General features: G+C 37.7%; 2 protein-coding genes across 2 annotated transcripts in view; one reads left to right on the top strand and one right to left on the bottom strand.

Moving 5' to 3' along the window:
• LOC144973423 (dye-decolorizing peroxidase YfeX-like) overlaps positions 1 to 6,437 on the top strand; it is a 7,727-nt gene extending 1,290 nt beyond the window's left edge. The window contains exons 2-4 of the mRNA XM_078915864.1: positions 981 to 1,175; positions 2,001 to 2,146; positions 6,060 to 6,437. Coding sequence (XP_078771990.1) covers positions 981 to 1,175; positions 2,001 to 2,146; positions 6,060 to 6,241 — 523 coding nt within the window. The 3' untranslated portion in view covers positions 6,242 to 6,437. The remainder of the gene's footprint in view (positions 1 to 980; positions 1,176 to 2,000; positions 2,147 to 6,059) is intronic.
• A 5,479-nt stretch (positions 6,438 to 11,916) lies between these two features.
• LOC144974193 (beta-1,3-galactosyltransferase 2-like) overlaps positions 11,917 to 15,000 on the bottom strand; it is a 4,495-nt gene continuing 1,411 nt past the window's right edge. Inside the window, exon 2 of the mRNA XM_078917114.1 lies at positions 11,917 to 13,330. Within this exon, the coding sequence (XP_078773240.1) occupies positions 11,927 to 13,189 (1,263 nt within the window). The 5' untranslated portion in view covers positions 13,190 to 13,330 and the 3' untranslated portion in view covers positions 11,917 to 11,926. The remainder of the gene's footprint in view (positions 13,331 to 15,000) is intronic.

Here is a 15,000-nt window from a genome sequence, read left to right as displayed (position 1 = left end):
TTTAACTGTTGCATAACATTTTGGTGCGCACTACAAAAGATGAATGTTGTGCACCATGCAAATGACGTGCATTTTTAAGTAAAGAGACTATAATTTGCCATCACTTACACTCTCGACATTGATGGGAAACATCGAACAATTAATAATGGCGTCGGGCGGAGTCGTAAACGACTCAGTAACTGCAGCCATCATGTAGGACGAGAAATGCTGTTCGGCGATATTACAACTTTCCCTACAGAGACAACGCTGTTAACGGCCGTGTGATCATTTTAAACTTGAGTACGGTGAGAGAATGTGAGTAAAGAGCCTTTTCCAAGGACTATGAACCGCTCAGAGTGGGACTCGAAACCAGGACCTTCCGATCCGAAGACGAGTGTCATACCACTAGATCACATAGCCGCACTTTGATGAAAAAAAATCAACTTTGCCTTTTATTCAAACCAATATGTAACGTTAGTCACGTAATATTGTTTATGATGGAATCGGGAGGCCTTCCGAAAGCTCCTACATCCCCAGTATTCTTGTTTTTTTATCATGTTCTAGAAGGGGGTTTGGAAAGGGGGAAACTTTTTTTTTAAAGTCTCCCCCTCCCAAACCCCCTACTAGATATCTAGAACAAGATTACTGGGAATGTAGGAGCTTTCGGAAGGCCTCCCTTGGCTAGGGACTCTTTGTCAAGCGCTTTGAGCACGTTTAGTGGATATTGCTAAAAGATCAAGTAAAAAACTTGCGACTTGCGAGCATTTGACTGGAGCCAAAGTTTAGTCTATTATAGTATACAGGTTTCGTATCTCCCAGTCAGCGAGGCTTGGGTGAAGGCCAAAGACGGTAGATGGTTGTGTAACACCAGAAGCCCTTCTAGCTGGATTACCGGACCTGGTAATAAACCTTGACTGAACCCCATGGTCCAGTCTACTATCTGTATGAGGAAAAAAGAAGAAAAAAAAATTATCTCAAAAGCCATTCGTTTTTCTCGACAGCTTCACTTACCAAGATGGCCGCGACTTGACCGGTTTCCTCGTCAATGTCATCAACCCAACAGACAAGAACGCCAAGAAGGAAGTTGCTGTCGAATGCGAGACTGGAGGAAGCTACGCTTTGGCCCAGAAATGGGTGCATGACTTCTGTGCTATTGAAGAGGCTGGCTGCAAGCAACTCGAGTGTATGGTTGGAAGGTATGTTGAATAACTTTCTCTTTTTGATTTTCACGCGTGTGAGGCAGTCATTTATTTTGATCCATACTTATATTTGATCCCTAATTCTACTGAGTCTTAGGACATATACAATGCACCTCTTTCGCGATTCCTATTACAAAGGGATACCAAAAGTTATTTACATGTTGGGATGATAACTAGAATTTCACATAGCAAAAAGAAAGCATGTGACTCTTAACCAGTTTACTGCTGCTGAACTTTGGAAAAGTATTTTAAAATGTGGTCAGAAAACTCGCCCTTCAAATATCGACCGATTTAAACGACCCTCATCTTGGCAAAAAAACAAACTCTCAAACAATGAAGACTTCGCGGCAATTAACGAGTTAACAATAGTATCCTCGCCTCCTACTTTTGCAGATACTGAAAACAGTGAATTAAAAACTAGAATAATTGTCAACATAGCGAGATCTCTTTGCATGTTTAAGGTGCAACTGAAAAAGACTTTCTCTGAAAAACACAAGAATTCTGACGTTTAACGCTGCTAAAGAGAGACTAACTTTGCTTCGGACTATTTTCAAAAACCACTATAACTCTATACGTTTATGTATCATGATTTAGTGAAACTTTATCGGGTGCAAAGTTGAATCCTTGGAAAAGGCTTTTTACTCGCATTCTCTCACCGCGGTCCTGTTTAAAATGAGTACCCGGCCCGTTGAGAAAGCGTTGTCTGTCGAAAAAAAAATAGGTGTCATGTAGTGTTGCTGTTGGCCTGGGATTCCTTGTAAAGTGCTTTGTGCATTTTTCGAGGATATTGTGCATTCTTTTCTTTTTCCATTTTACCTCCAGAACAATGGAATGCGCCGAGAATATGAACAATAAAGGTACCTCATCTCACGTTGCTCGAATGAATGGGGGCACCGAGTACCAAGACCCACCTCCAGTCGAGGTCGTCCGTCAATCTCAACCCTATGGCCATCTGTGCTCCGATGCTGGTGAGTTTTAATTCACAGTCCCAAACATTGAGACCTACGTGAACATTTTTTCAGGTCTGCTAGCTTCTTCTTCTTCTTCTTCTTCTTCTTCTTCTTCTTCTTCTTCTTCTTCTTCTTCTTCTTCTTCTTCTTCTTCTTCTTCTTCTTCTTCTTCTTCTTCTTCTTCTTCTATTCTTCTTCTTCTTCTTCTTCTTCTTCTTCTTCTTCTTCTTCTTCTTCTTCTTCTTCTTCTTCTTCTTCTTCTTCTTCTTCTTCTTCTTCTTCTTCTTCTTCTTCTTCTAGTACTACTACTACTTCTAGTACTACTACTACTACTACTGGTACAACTACGACTACTACTACTACTACTACTACTACTACTACTACTACTACTACTACTACTACTACTACTACTACTACTACTACTACTACTACTACTACTACTACTACTACTACTACTACTGGTACTACTACGACTACTACTACTACTACTACTACTACTACTACTACTACTACTACTACTACTACTACTACTACTACTACTACTACTACTACTACTACTTCTACTACTACCACTACCACTACCACTACTACTACCCAAGTCGTGTCAAGATTGATCCGGCGATCCCTCAACCCGTTCCCTAAAACAAAACAAAACAGTGAATTAAAACACACTCAACTCCTTTACTACAGGCCCCTTAGATTCATACCTTAAAAATAAGAAGCTTTTGTATCTTGTATCCACACATGAAATCCAACGATCCAAAAAAAAAAAAAAATAATAATAAAAAAATTTAAAAAGACTAAACAAAATTATTTTTTTTGTGAAAAAGAAACAATACACGATTAATCGTTTTGTCATATGACGAACATGATTCCCCAATTTTCTCTTCCCGATAGACAAAAGAGATAGGGCATTGCCCCAAACACTGTACTCTTGATCGCTTGATCTCCTTATTCTGTGCCAATAATATGTCGATGGTAGAGTTGGCTGGATGCCTTGCCTTGTGACAAAGTCATGTGACGATTTCATTTTAATGTTGAACAGTGAATGGATGTCAATAGGATTCAATAGTCTGATGTCACGTCCGCTCAGCAACCAGCAGCTCTGTTCTAAATAAAGAAAATCAGTACTTTTTTATTCTTTATGCTGGCTAGAACTTTTTCACATGTCATGTGATCAGATTGTATAAAAGTCAAAACATGATCAGATTTATAATGTTTTTCTCCTCTGGATACATTTTTATGCTCGTCGAAGTATTTCACAAGGGCAGTGATGGAGATAATGGCGTCCGCCATTGTTCCGATAGTTTAGAACCAGTTACTATGCGTCATTACGAGGGAAGTGATGTCACGACTGTTGCACCCTACTGACTTTACATGACATCTCATTCGAATCAGATATAAATGAGTATTTCGCTGCAGACAGTGACTGATATCGTAAGAGTAAGTCATATGTAGTATAAAAAGGCCACGTTATTTTTTTCTTTTCTGAAGAATTGTTTGGGCCCGAAACTTATCAATTTCTTTTTAAATATATACAAGGACAGAATGGATCCGTATTAATTTTTTTTTGCACAATACTTAAGGAGAATTTTGGTAAAAAATTATTTTTGCTGGGTGAACAATCGGTAGCTGATTCCCTAAAATAATCTGAAGCAACAAAATAAAAAATAAAAAATAAAAAAAGAAGAAAAGAAATTAAAAAAACAACCACTCCCCTCCCCCCCCCCCCCAAAAAAAAAAAAAAAAAAAAAAAAAAAAAAAAAAAAAAAAAAAACCCAACAAAAAAAATTAAAAAAAACAAAACAAAAACAAAATGAACAACATAAAAAAAAATACAAAAATTAAAATAAAAGCGAAACAAAACAAAACAAATAAACAAAACACATTACAAGTTATCTTAACAACCCTGCAGCCCAGGCTTATGAATATAATATTATGAATGCCATTTACATTATTCTTGTTTATATTTGTCTCCAAAAGTAGATATAGAATAATATAGGTCATTGAAATTATGACAAAAGTTGTGCAATGGATTGTATTGGACGGCTAACCTTTTCATATGACCTTTTCGGAGTGATTTTATTATGGCAAATACGAAAATGGAAAAATAGCTTTTGTTGTAAAAAGATATAAAAAGCACGAAAGCAATTTTGAACAATCCTTTTAGAGACTATGAATTTATTTTGCTTTTTTTTTCACAATGGAGTTTAGAAAATGACTTGTGAAACTTTAAAGGTAAATTATAGTCTTTCTTGGGATGTGTTTTAAAACTCTACGGGCCTTAATCATGTGTTATTATTACAGTCCTATCTCAATACTGTACGATGTATGCACGTTCATAATTAAATAATTGCTCTATAGATAGTGTGCACTTGGCTAAGAAACCCCTTGTAAAACGCATTGAGTACGTTTAGTGGATGTTGCGCTTTCGATGCTATGCGCTTGGCTCAGAAACATTGCCTTCCAGAAATATAACGGACCAACACAAAACTACGTGTAACCATGAACGTTTATAGATAGAATGCGCTTGGCTAAGAAGTTCATAACATTGCCATCCGGAAGTATAACGGACCGACACACAAAACTATGTGTAATCATGAACTTTTATAGTCTGGATAATACCGTTTAGTGAGTATTACTCATAAGCGTGGATTGCAAAAAAAAAAAAAAAAAACAATAACAAAGGCCAGAGTGACGTCAACTTCATTCTATCTATAGATAGAATGCGCTTGGCCAAGGAGTTCACAACATTGCCATCCGGAAGTATAACGGACCAACACACAAACTCTGTGTAACCATGAACTTTTATAATCTTGTTAATACAATTTAGTGAGAACAACTCACAAACGCGGATGGCAAAAACAATAACAAAGGCCTGAGTGACGTCATCTGCATACTATCTATAGATAGAATGAAGTTGACGTCACTCATGTCTTTGTGATTGTTTTTTTTTGCCATCCGCGTAATTCTCACTACACTGTATTAACTCGACTATAAACATTTCAGGTTACACAAAGCTTTGTGTGTTGGTCCGTTATACTTCCGGATGGCCATTTCAATTATTAGTCCTCACTAAAAAAAAAAAACCAAACAAAGAGCTGAGTGACGTCAACTTCGATCCTTCTATAAAGGTAGGATTGACTCGCGCCTTGTGTGAAGCTTCTCAAAAATACAACGCGCTGGTTTAGAATAATTAGCATTTCATCTCGACACTCAATAATAATTTCGTGAAATACCCACGAAAATGTTTCTAGTATACACGGACTAAATCACCCACGGGAAACAGAAGTCGTGACGCCACACCTGTCTTTCTTCCGATTCAAAACTCCTTGGAAGTGTGAACCAGTTCTCCGGACAATGAATATCCAATCATAAGGTGGCAAAACTATAATTTTAGTAGCAGGATCTAGATGGTGATAATGGAGAGGCTTTGGATAGGACGAAGTATTTTCACGATCCCAGGCTTCATGCAGCCCCCAACCGCTCTCTTTTTTTCAGCATGTATAGATAGTATGGAATTGATGTCACTCAGGTCTTTGTTGTTGCTTTTTGCCAACCGCGTTTATGAAATAATTCACACTAACCTGTATTAACCAGACTATAAGTTCATGGTTACACAGAGTTTTGTGTCGGATGGCAATGTTGTGAGCTTCTTAGCCAAGCGCATACTATCTATAGGCAGATATTTAATTTATGACATAAAAGAGCGAGGATGGATAATCTTTATTGACGGCCATCGTTTATTTTGTCCAGAAAATAAGTATAAGATACCATCACTCTGAAAACAAAAGATCAATTACACAATGTATGTACCCAGTCCTCCGGAGGACTGGTTTTCACACTTCCAATGAGATTGGAACCAGTATTTTAACGTCACACTATTGTTTCCTATTTCATATACTTTATTTGTGTGTGTGTGTTTCTACAGGCATTATTTACATGGCCTTTGCTAATGACCCCAACAATTTCGAGTTCTTGCTGGACAGGATGATTGGCGCCTCGTGTGATGGAGGTCATGATGACATTATGAAGCTGTCCACCAATGTCAAGGGCAGTTACTGGTATTTCCCCGGCGTCTGCGAACTCAAGCAACTCGTGTCTAACACTTAAATCAGACGCGTGTGGGTGAAGCCAAAAAAAAAACAATGTATAGACCTTTGACGAATGAATTACTAAAGTGAATGTTTGCAAAATATGGTACGAAGCTCTTTGTGTTTTGAAAATAATGAGTAATATTATATGAATTTTATTGTCCGTCTCATTCATACAAAGATTGTATTAAAATTAAAATTCTATAATTTAACAACTGTATTTTTAATTCCCTTTTTTTTGTCGTTGAAAACTTGCCCATGAAGAAGAAATGAAATAATCTCGGATCCAAAATGCCCCAAATCCTAAGCATCCCTGGTGGAGTGAGATTATTGGCTACTCAGTGGACGTCTCAATGGGCACAATTAGTGATTGTATGTCTCTCTTCTATACCCTTATATCGGTTGTTCCGACGTGTACATATTTGCAGCTCTGATAACCGAATGCAACTATGGGCTTGCTTTAACATTGTTGTAATGGACAATAAGATTTTGCTTGAGTTTGAGAGTATTACAACAACGGGCCCATAACAATATGGGCTATCTGACCTGCGAATAAATACACATCGGGTTGTTCTCTTCCATATTCATGCGCCGATCACTGGTGATTAGCAATTTTTTTTTCTTCAATTTTGCCTAAATTGTTTTTACTTCAAATTTCGATGATTAAAGATGCACCCAACTTGCCAAGAAGTTCGGTTTGAGAATTTTGTCAAATTTAGTGTCATTGTCATCTTAGTACAGTGGAATCCCGATCAAGCCAACACCGTCTGACCAGAGAGATAGGTTGACGTTAAGCAAGGTTGATTTTATCCATTATCACTGGAACACACTTAGATAAAGAAAAAAACATTTACGATCAACAAGCGGTGTTGCTGTTGACTTAAGGATTCCACTGTATCGATCTATCAAAATGAATGGAGTTAAAGTTTTCTTGATTGAATTTTTTAATGTTTGTCAGTGTACGGTTGTAGTATACTGTCGTCACCCTTGAATCGGACAACGGTCTTGCTTATGTATGGGCTGAGAACATTCGCTGAATTGATAACAATCGGACGTGAAAGTGAATTCTGTGTGATTTTGCGACAATGAATGAAAAGAGTGTCAATCTCGGCTGAGGTCTCAGTAGTCCTTCAAAGCCAATAGAATAGGCACAGGGAGACTGAGTTTAAAACTGTTTCTATTGCGTGAAGCGGACAATTGTAATTGCTTGCCACCCCTTGGATAGGACGCTAGTCTATTGCAAAGATCTTAGTCTCTGCTACACAATCACTGATGGGTGGGCAGGGGAGTCAGAAAAAAAAAATCTTGACCTCACACGAGATCCATTTCGGTCCCTTTGCGTGTGAAGCCAACTGAGCTATATCGAGATCCCCTGAGGTTTCGGTAAAAAAAAAAAAAAATGCAGCTGAATGTTGGTTTCGTATCTTGGAATTGTAATCTCCGTTGTCTTACTTTCATAAAACGCATCTGAGCCATCAGCGGAATTGGGCTTTAAACCGAAATGTCTTCCAAAGAATCAACTACGGGCTGCTCTGAGTCTGAGCGGGACGCAAACCCTTGACCTTCCAGACGAAAGGCGAGTGTCATACCACAAGACCACAAAGCCGCACTAATACATTAGTTACAATTGAAACAAGTTAGACTACGCGGACCAGACAGACTGTGGGAGAAATAATAATAGATGTCTATTTTCATTTTCGATCAGAAACGAAGCCAAACTATGAAATTCAGTTTGATTTAGAGTGCTATTTATAAGGGTTCTCTGTTCTTGGAGAGAACTTCTCTACGCGACCAACGGCCAATCAAAGTGTCGAAACTGACAAGTAAGGTATAAGCAGTGTTTTTCAGTTGTTGATTTGGCAATTTCTGGTTGTCTTAGAAAAACGTATACTAGACGACAAAAATACCAGAAAGGAAACCCTTCTACCGATGTGCAGTTATTTGCAGGTCTGATAACTCAATTCCTTATGCGCTCATTGTTGTTATGGAAATCTCCAAAAATATTTTTTTTAAATGAAGCAAAATATTGTCCATTACAACAATGATACACTAGGCCCAAAAGTGGGTTCAGATGTCAGACATGCATATATTATGTACACGTCGCCTTCTGCCAAAAACAAAACAAATAACAAAACAACAACAAAAAGACCCAATATAAACATAATACATAACTTATAAAAACAGATCGGCAGCAGAGAAATAGTCGGCCCATTAATTTCTAGTATTAATTTTTTTTTTTGGTTTTCATTGCTAAACTGAATGATGGAGAAAACGAGAAAAAGACAAGAAATGTCAAGCTCCATCTTGGGGTGGGGGTGGGGGTGGGGGGGGGGGATGAGGCTAAAGTTAGGGGTAGGTGGGATTCAAAGTCGTAGAATCAAAGCACGTCGACTTTTTCAATAAAAAAAACAATACAGATTCGGTTTAGTTTAAACAACAGAAAAGTAATAAAACTGAATGGAGAAAAACCATAAAAAAAGACAAGAAATGTCAAGCTTCATATGAGGGAGGGGATGGGGGTGGGGGAGGAGGGGGAGGTAAAAGTTGGGGGAGGGAGACATTCAAGTAGTAGAATCAAAGCAGATTAGGTTTAAACAATAGAAAAGTAATACAACTTAATGACGGAGAAAGACCATAAAAAGCAGGAAATGTCGAGCGTCATCTTCACCTAGTTCACTTCCTATTTCGACTCAACTGTTATAGTCATGAGTTCATTTGCGGCGCTGGACTGCGGCTGACGCCTGGGTTATTCCAGTCTTCACTTGGAATAGACCCAAGAGACAAATTTCCCCTATGGGAGGAATAAAAGGAATTGTATTTTGTATTTTTTCAGCTAATTCTATTTTTAGGAACCAGATTAACATCGATACATTACCTTTATGAGACGGCTGGTCACAAATATGTGACTGTGTGGTCTTGTGGTATGACACCCGCTTTCAGATCTGAAGGTCCTGGATTCGAGCTTCTCTCGGGGCATAGTTGAGTCCTTGGAAAAGGCTCTTTACTCACATTCTCTCACCGTACTCAGGTGTAAAATGAGTATCTGGCGGTTAACAGCGTTGTCTCTGTGGAAAAAAATTGTAATATAGCCTAACAGGTGCCATGTCTCGTTCTACTTTTTTTTAAATGTGTTGCTGTTGGTCAGGGACCCTTTGCAAAGCGCTTTGATTACGTATTGGTGGGTATTGCGTTATATTTTTTAAAAAGCTCAAAAATACTTCTTTGAGTATATCAAAATGTTTTAGATTAACATTCGCGGCCACGGGCGCAACTTAGGGCTAGTCCCAGCACAACTATCATAATATGATGGCCAGAATAAGTGGACTCGACATCATTGAGGCAACACACGATTTAATAGGGAACAAAAGTGTGATGTCAAAAAACTGGTTCCAATCTTATTGGAAGTGTACAACTACTCTTCCGGAGGACTGGATACATGCATTGTGTACCTCGTTTCCGAGTCATTATTATTTTAGTCTAAATATATGCTAGTCGTCAATTAATAAAGATCATCCATCCTCGCTCTTTTACGTCTCGTAATCTTAAGAATCTGCCGATAACCTTGCTCTTAAAATAGTTATGCCACCTTATGATTCATTTTGTAACCTATTCATTATTAGTCCTCTGAAGGACTGATTCCTAACATTTCCAATGATTTTAGAACCGGAAAAGTAGGTGTGACGTCACGACTTTTCTTCCCTTTTGACTTTATCGGCCCTTAATCTTTTTTTGCATTCATATCAATGTCAGCAAGGGATCCAAAGGTCCTGTTGAATTGCTGGGTATAGAAATATTATGCGGATAAAAGGGAGCGAATTAATAGCTTTTTCCTCAGTAAATTAGATGTCTTTCAAATCAGAACTTCGACTTATCGATCAACCAATCGCACCAGAAATAGACCAGATAGTTGATGGAAAAAATAAAAGAACAACCCAGATAAATTAAATGTCATAAAGTGACTCCACTGGTAGATTTTCAATTACAATCCCAGTCATCTTTCCGCTCGTCTCGTCAGTATATTATATTGATGCTATGCGTTAGTTTAATGTAAATGTTGCTGCTCGAAGCTCGAAGAAAGAAATGACAATGTGAAATTGAATGTAAGCTTCAATTTAATATACGAAGACAGATAAAATGGACGTTTCGGGTTTCCCCTTTATCAACAAAACAGGATGAATGAAACACTACAGACGAATGAGATAATATGGTAGTGGCGTTGTTAATCCTCTTACACACTTACACATTAAGCTTAAAACTTTATAGTCTGTTAGAGGGACTTATGAGAAAACCAACCACCCAACAGGCGGTCTAAAAACAGAAAAACAAAGAGCGATGTGACGTCAACTTCATTTCCTCTTTAGATAGAACGAAATTGACTCTTTGTTATTGTTTTTAGCCAGCCATTTTTATGAGTAGTGTTCAATAAACTATACACGTTTAAAGTTACATATTAGATTTGTGTGTTGGTACGTTGTTTCCGGCTGACGAATGTTGTGAGCTTTATGGCTAAGCGCAAAGCATCAATAAAGTGACTCTTAGCTCCTGTTCAGTAAATAAATAAACGAACATCAACAATGGTAAACGATATCGGTTCTCGAAGAAAATGAATTTCTTTCGTATTTCTAAATTAGGACGGTTAACAAAGTAAAATGCAACGCTTTCATTGTTGGAAAAAAAAATATGACAACATAAAAAGAGCAAAATATTTATGAACTTCCGATTCCGAGCTAAATATCCTTTTTCGGCCAACAACAAAAACAAAGTAGAACTATAAATTTACACGTAGAGATATAGATATAGATATAGGAGAAACGGTCTCTAGAATTGACTGGATGTCTAGATATTTGTTCACGTCCATCTGGATTTTTGTTGACTGATGAAGGGGTTTGACTTCGAAACGTTCCGTGTCAAGTACTTTATTCTTTTTTGAGGCTGTTGTAATCATTTTTGTTTAATATATCTTACATCCCGGAGCTTCTTGCAGCTTTGTGTATGAATGAATGCTTTCATTAACCCTCTATAGATGGGCTTCGATTGTAGTCTAACTTGACATTCTATCTCGCTAGACCCCCCCCCCCCCCCCACCCTTTCCGGTAATAGTAACAACATAGAAGAACAGCGATGCTTCGACGTCTTCCATAGATGTTGAGCATCATTCATACTTTTAACATAGGCGATTGAAAGCAAAGGCATTGTGATGCAGTTCCTTCATCAGTGTGTCAATATACTCACAAACTGTGGGGCTGACTCATTCGGCTGTTTGACATCTACTAAAGATAGCTATGTTCAGCCTTCGCTGAACAATATCGGATGGCGATCTTTGCGCACTAAAATGTAAAACATCAAGAAAATGAGAGAATAAAGAGTTCAGATTTTTATAGATATAATAGGATACGTGAGACATTCCGTTCTTTGACCTTTGTCAGGGTACCACGAGCATACCTATTTATATTTTAATCAAGTGCATTTTTTAAAAACCTATGAAGAATGCACTTAAAGCTTTAAGCAAGGGTCGTTTCGTAATTGTCTGGCGTCTCCCGTCGAAGGCCAAATATGGAAACGTTTTCACATAGAGAGTACGGGCAAATTATCATTAGTAACATACGTAATTCCTTGATCGGGTCTCTTTGTTAACAATAGTATTTTCTATTTAAAAAAAAAAAATAATGAAACAAAACTATGCTCTGTAACCAATTTTTGATAATCAATTGCAATAGTTTTTATTCTTTGATCTCAACAAAAATTGAATTCCCTTATACAACTGGTAAAAGTCTTCTTCCGTATTGTTAATGCTATTTATCCTTCTGTCCAGAAAGAAATCACAAGCAGTCGCCTTATCGCTATCCCAGGAGGCAAACCCACGATGATGCTTGTGACTAACCTCGGCCTTGGCGGCTACAAATCCTGTTAGATACACGTCCTCCAAATGCACCCACGAATACGTGTAAAATCTCTTTTCTAAAAGTGTTTTGGCTGTTTGGACACGCATCACGTAACCACCTCCAAAAACATACGTCGGGAACGTCGATGAAGGATAGTCCAGCATACTCACAGCCCATTTATCGTTCTGTAAATCACGATTCACTGGTACTTTTTCACGAACTGATCCTACAATTTGCGAGGCACCAACTATAGTTTGTCGTAAAAGTTCTTTGGTCAAATATGGCAAATTAACTATAGTATCATCGTCTATTTTCATCACATAAATTGGAACTGGTCGTATATCAAAAACCCATTCAAATCCTTTGATCACTTTACTGGGCAACGCTCCCTCAACATCGTCTTCATCAAAAATTATAACGTCTTTATGCATAGAACTTTCACGATCCACAATATCGCTCCAGTCTTCCTGTCGACCGATTACAAACCGAACAAGAATTCTGTAGAGTTCTGCATCCCTCGCCCAGGTTTTCCTCGCGGCTAGGCGAAGAAGAACATTGCTTGGTCTCGATATGACTAGAATCACAGCAAACACAGGCTGGGTTTTTTGTTTCATTTCAAAATTGGTGTTTTCAGAATGTTGTGGGACATTTGTACTTTGCGTTCCTCGAATATTTTCCGTGTCCGACGAATTAAATGTTCTACGACCAAGTATTCCATCTTCACTTAATTGTCTAAACGGTTTATTTTCTAAATGGCTCGAATTGATTTGTGAGAAGGTTTTGAAATTTGATAATCTTTCTGATGAATTCAAATAATCTCCTCTCATCACCAACATCGCTTTTTTGAATAACTCCATGTTTGAAATAGTTACCCCGCTTTTGATGACGTCATCCCAAAGTTTTGACTCCGGAGTTTTATGGATGAAAACGGGACTCCTGTCGTCTCGGACGTTGTTAATTTTCAAAAATAAAAGTATACAAATACAGATGAAAGATGACGGAATTATCCATTTGAATAAATAATGTCTGATTACACAGGAAGACCGGAGAGTTCTTTTCAAAGAGGTAAGGCGATAGCAGCCCATGGTTGAAATACCCACAGGTTTAATTCCTTATTGCAAGGGGTCTGTTGAAGTCCCTTTTCGTTTCAGACAACGAAGTGACACATTCGCATACAGTAATCTTGATTCGGGTGGTTGTCAGGGCAAGTTGGTCGACTCGCGTTGCTGTGAATAGAAAGAACAAAATAAAACAAATCAATTTACAGATGTCGGATGGTTTAGAGACCCTGTGTGTGTGTGTGTGTGTGTGGGGGGGGGGGGGGGGGTTAACAACTGCTTTTTATATAAAACCAAAGCGACCACACCGACGTCAAAGAAATATTTGGAATCTTATTTTTCTCGACATGTATACATCTAACAACAAAAACAACAAAACTCAGAACAAAAGAAAAACAACAACAACAAAAACGGGAAAAAAAAACCCACAACAAAGTAAAAGAAATACCCCCCCCCCCCCCCCCATAACTAAAAAGAAAAAAAAACCCAAACAACCATAGAAAAAAAAGAACAACAAAAGCAAATAACAAACAAACAAATCCTCTTCCGCCCACCCTCCCAAACAAAAACATAACAGGACAAAATAAACACCTCCCCCCCCCCCCAATACTTAACCAAAAAAAAAAAAACCAAAAAAAAAAAAAAAAAAAAAAAAAACCCAAAAAAAAAACAAAACAAAAACAAACAACAATTTTGTTCCGGGTATTCTTACCTTCTTCTTCATACAAATGTTTTGTCAAATTATGGCAGCAAACTCCGTGTTTCGGGGGTCCCGATAGCTCAGTTGGTAGAGCACTCGCTTTACATGCAAAGGGACCAAGATCGATCCGGGGTGCAGTCGAGATTTTTTTCTGACCCCCCCCCCCCCTATCCACCCAGCAGTGAATGGGTAGCTGAGTCTGTTAGATTTGACGGAAAGTGCTTTGCCATAGACTAGCGTCCTATCCAAAGGATAGCAAGCAGCTGCTATTGTCCATTTCACGCTATAGAAACCGGGATAAACTCCGTCTCCAATAGTTCTGAAGGACTACTTATAAAATCCCGTGTTTAATTAGAGCTCTATTTAATAGACGACTTGGTGTGTTTCGTTTTTCTTTTGTTGTTGTTGTTGTTTTGAAAAGATTTTAAAAAACCGAGCTTTTACATTTAGAGCAATTTCCACATAACATGCTCAAAGCGCTTCACAGGGGGTCCCTAACCGACAGTAGCACTTAACATGCAGGATGAGACATGACGCCTGTATTGCCATAATACAATTGTTTTTGGACAGAAACAGCGCTATTAACATCTGAGTACAATGAGAGAATGTGAATAGACTTTGTGCCGCATCTATCCTATAGATAGATAGATAGATAGATAGATAGATAGATAGATAGATAGATAGATAGATAGATAGATAGATAGATAGATAGATAGATAGATAGATAGATAGATAGATAGATAGATAGATAGATGAATAAAAAGAAAGATAGGTAGACCGATGCAAAGATAAATGGATGGATGGATGGATGGATAGATGGATGGAAAACGAGATAAATTAATTGTTTGATAGATCGATAGATAGATCGATAGATAGATAGATAGATAGATAGATAGATAGATAGATAGATAGATAGATAGATAGAAAAATGAATAAAAAGAAAGATATGTAGTCCGATGCATAGATAAATGGATGGATAACTAAATAAATTAATTGTTTGGTTGATAGATAGATAGATAGATAGATAGATAGATAGATAGATAGATAGATAGATAGATAGATAGATAGATAGATGGATGGATGGATGGATGGATAGATAGATAGATAGATATATAGATATATAGATAAATAGATATAT

This window comes from Berghia stephanieae, chromosome 5 (genome assembly GCF_034508935.2).
Source record: "Berghia stephanieae isolate SIO BIC M18660-M18661 chromosome 5, UCSD_Bste_1.3, whole genome shotgun sequence".
NCBI classification, from domain to species: Eukaryota; Metazoa; Mollusca; class Gastropoda; order Nudibranchia; family Aeolidiidae; genus Berghia; species Berghia stephanieae.
Note: the sequence above shows the minus strand (reverse complement) of the source record. Positions and strands in the feature narration are given on the sequence as shown.